General features: G+C 37.8%; 1 protein-coding gene across 1 annotated transcript; it reads left to right on the top strand.

The window, feature by feature from the left end:
• Positions 1–1753: 1753 nt before the first annotated feature.
• LOC132613452 (uncharacterized) lies at positions 1754–2713 on the top strand. The gene has a single exon (XM_060327474.1). The coding sequence runs from the start codon at positions 1754–1756 to the stop codon at positions 2711–2713; it is 960 nt and encodes a 319-aa protein (XP_060183457.1).
• Positions 2714–3131: the final 418 nt, after the last annotated feature.

The following is a 3131-nucleotide window of genomic DNA, read 5'->3' as shown; positions in this document are numbered from 1 at the left end:
GTTTGCTTGCTTGCTAAGTGGTTTACTTAAATTTATTTGCAATATGCTTACTTTTGAATTTATTTGCGATTATCACCTGATGCCAAGCTCATTAATTAATTTTATTTGAAGGCTCTTATTTGAATTTATTTGTGAAAAGTTATTACTTGATATTTGCTAACATCATCTTTGTTTCAGAAGAAAGGTAAAATTCATATTTGCTTTGCCGCACAATTGCATATTGTTCATTAATTATTTTTTGCATCATCTTCACTTCAAAAAAAAAAAAAAAACTATTTATTCCGCGGTTAGCGCACTTTAGCCACTCTAGAGCACCTTTAAGATCGTTCGCATTCTTAGCATGACTCCCGACAAATTTCTAATCGTCGGAGGAAATTCCCTAATTTTCGCATATATGAACTAGCCTTGAAAATCCTTAAAGTTAACTCTTATCATTCCAACTTTGTTTTAATAGGCATTTTCTTATCGTTACTTGCTTAGTTACTCAAATCTATTAGTGTCGGACAATTTGTCTCGCATCAAACTGCAAATTCTAGAGCTTTTCGTGTCCTTCTTTTACGGGTATGATCTTCGGTCTCAAACGACGGAACATTTGACCCGTTAGCTCCATGCCTCGTAGAATCCATTTTGCACTCGGTTTACGTCATGGAACTTTTACTTTCAAATTCTATCATTTTCAGCATTTATCGTTTCTTAAATTGGTAGATGTCCAAATTTATTGGTACAATCTATCAAATGGCACTTCTCGATATTTGTTCAATTTTTTTTGCCATCAAGTTGTTCAAGAATGACTGTTCAAGTACCTTGCTTCTGCGGAGTCTTCGCTCAGTCAAACGCGTCATTCTGGATCGCTAAAATTTATCTTCGCACACCTATTAATTTCAATTTCTAGCATGCAAGTCGAAGGACAATCTCACAGGCCTCTTGTCCTTGACATTTTGCAACCCGCCAGTGCTTCGTAACTCTCGGGTACATTAAATTCAACTGTCTTGCACCCGATCAATCATGATCTTCTCTAAACTAATCTCTTGCATCATTAAAAAAAAAAAAACTTTTACACACCAGGCGAACTACGCTTGACCTGATTCCTCGGTGGATACGTAGGCAGCCCACATAGGGACTCGGTCATATTGGGGTAGAATTTTTTTTTTTTTTTTTTTTTTTCCTATTTGCATGTTACCTGAACTACGTTTGACCTGATTTCCTGTCGGATGCAGGATACGTAGGCAGCCTATATAAGGCTCGGTCTTATTTACTGCAAATTTTAATATTCCCCAAACGAAGGAGCATGAAACTGGGACAGTTTTGGAATGCGACCCAAGACATCTTTTCAAAACGTCCTAAAACTGGGACAAATTAAAAAATATATATGCCGAAATTGGTAAGAATTAACTCAGATTCAAGCTTTGGCGTTCGATATGCGTCAACCTTTCTTCAAATGGCATGTTCCACTCCAATGCAGTTTTCTTTTCTTCCGATTCATTCACAATAGTCAGAGCCAAATAGCTGATGATTCATTTTCGTCCTCAAGTCATCTCTAATCTAGAGCCTGTTTAATTAGATCACTAAAAAAAAAAAAAAAAAAAAAAAAAAAAAAAAAAAAGGGAGATATATATACATATATTGTTTATGAAGCTTTCACTTCATGCACTAACATTTTATTTTGTTTATGAAGTTTTACTTTTCTCTTTAGAAGGTTGTCTGGCATTGAACATTGTTTTGGCTGCGAGTCTGCATTAAGGACGAGACTACAATGGCAGAGAGATTTGAAGCTTTCAACACCGGCATGGGTTTGGTGCAAGAACAAAACGATAGCAAGGGAAAGGTGGTTCGAAAAAATATTGTAGCCAGTCTGGGAAATACCTTAAGCCTTTTTCCTAACACAACCTCAACTTCCAGCAACGTTTCCTTAGCCATTTCGCCTCACTTAAATCCTACCTATATCATTCCACAAATGCCTTCAACCTACACTCCCGATCAAGTAGCGATAATTCCTAATCATCAATTTTCCATAGCCACCACTCGATTCGAGAAAAGTAAGAAAAACGAACTGGCAATATCCCCATACAGGAGGCCTGGAAAGGAAATCAAGTCGCTTTACCATGAAGATTTGGGAAAAGAACTCCACAATTTGAGGAAAGTCATTAATGAAGAGTTATGTTCAAGGAATTTCCAGATTTTGAAGTATGAAGATTTGTGTGTGCATCCAAACGTCGAGCTTCCGTCAGGGTACAAAATACCTAAGTTTAACACTTTCAATGGGAAGGGAGATCCCGTCGCTCATTTAAAGGACTATTGCAGCAGATTAATTGGTATTGGACATATTGAAGCCGTACGAATGAGATTGTTCATTCAAAGTTTATCAGGATCAGCACTCTCTTGGTACACTAAACAAGATTTTAGCAAATGGCTTACGTGGGAGGATATGGCCCGCGGATTTATAAAGCAATTCGAGTTTAACAATGGAGGCGATCTGCACATAGCCGATTTGCTCAGAGTAAAGAAAACGCCACATGAGTCTTTCCAAGAATATGCCATACGATGGAGGTTAGAAGCTTCAAAAATACATCCTCCATTATCCGAGAGGGAATTGATCTCAACCTTCATCCAAATTCAGGAAGACTTATATTATGATAAGTTGCTCGGAGCCTGTGCACACAACTTCTCTGATTTGATTAGGATCGGTAGAGAACTAGAAAATGCCATTCAATAAGGGAGAATTACAGATAGCTCAGCAACACAAGCCATTCACCAAACCTTCCAAGCGGAGATACTAGGAAATCTGCAAAGTGAAATGAAGGAAAACCAATTTGCTTCAGCGACTATGCATCAAGCGCAATGCCATAAAAGTCACCAAATTTTTCAATCTTATGCCACCATGCAATGTCCTCGTCAGCAAAACTCCCAGCAGGGCTACCAACGACAGTTTCACCAAGCACAATCAAGCTCTCAACATAAAAAGAAGAGGAAATCTTTTTGCTTCACTACTCTAAATGAACCATTGGCAAATATATTTAAGAGGTTGAGTGCTAAGGGTATTCTACAACCAAAGAAGGGATTTATACCTAAGCATCCACCGCCAAACTTTGATTTATCTAAGAGTTGTGCTTATCACTCAAACATTCAAGGAC

This window comes from Lycium barbarum, chromosome 10, assembly GCF_019175385.1.
Source record: "Lycium barbarum isolate Lr01 chromosome 10, ASM1917538v2, whole genome shotgun sequence".
Classification (NCBI taxonomy): domain Eukaryota; kingdom Viridiplantae; phylum Streptophyta; class Magnoliopsida; order Solanales; family Solanaceae; genus Lycium; species Lycium barbarum.
The sequence above is the reverse complement of the archived record's forward strand: the minus strand, read 5'-3'. Positions and strand labels throughout refer to the sequence as shown.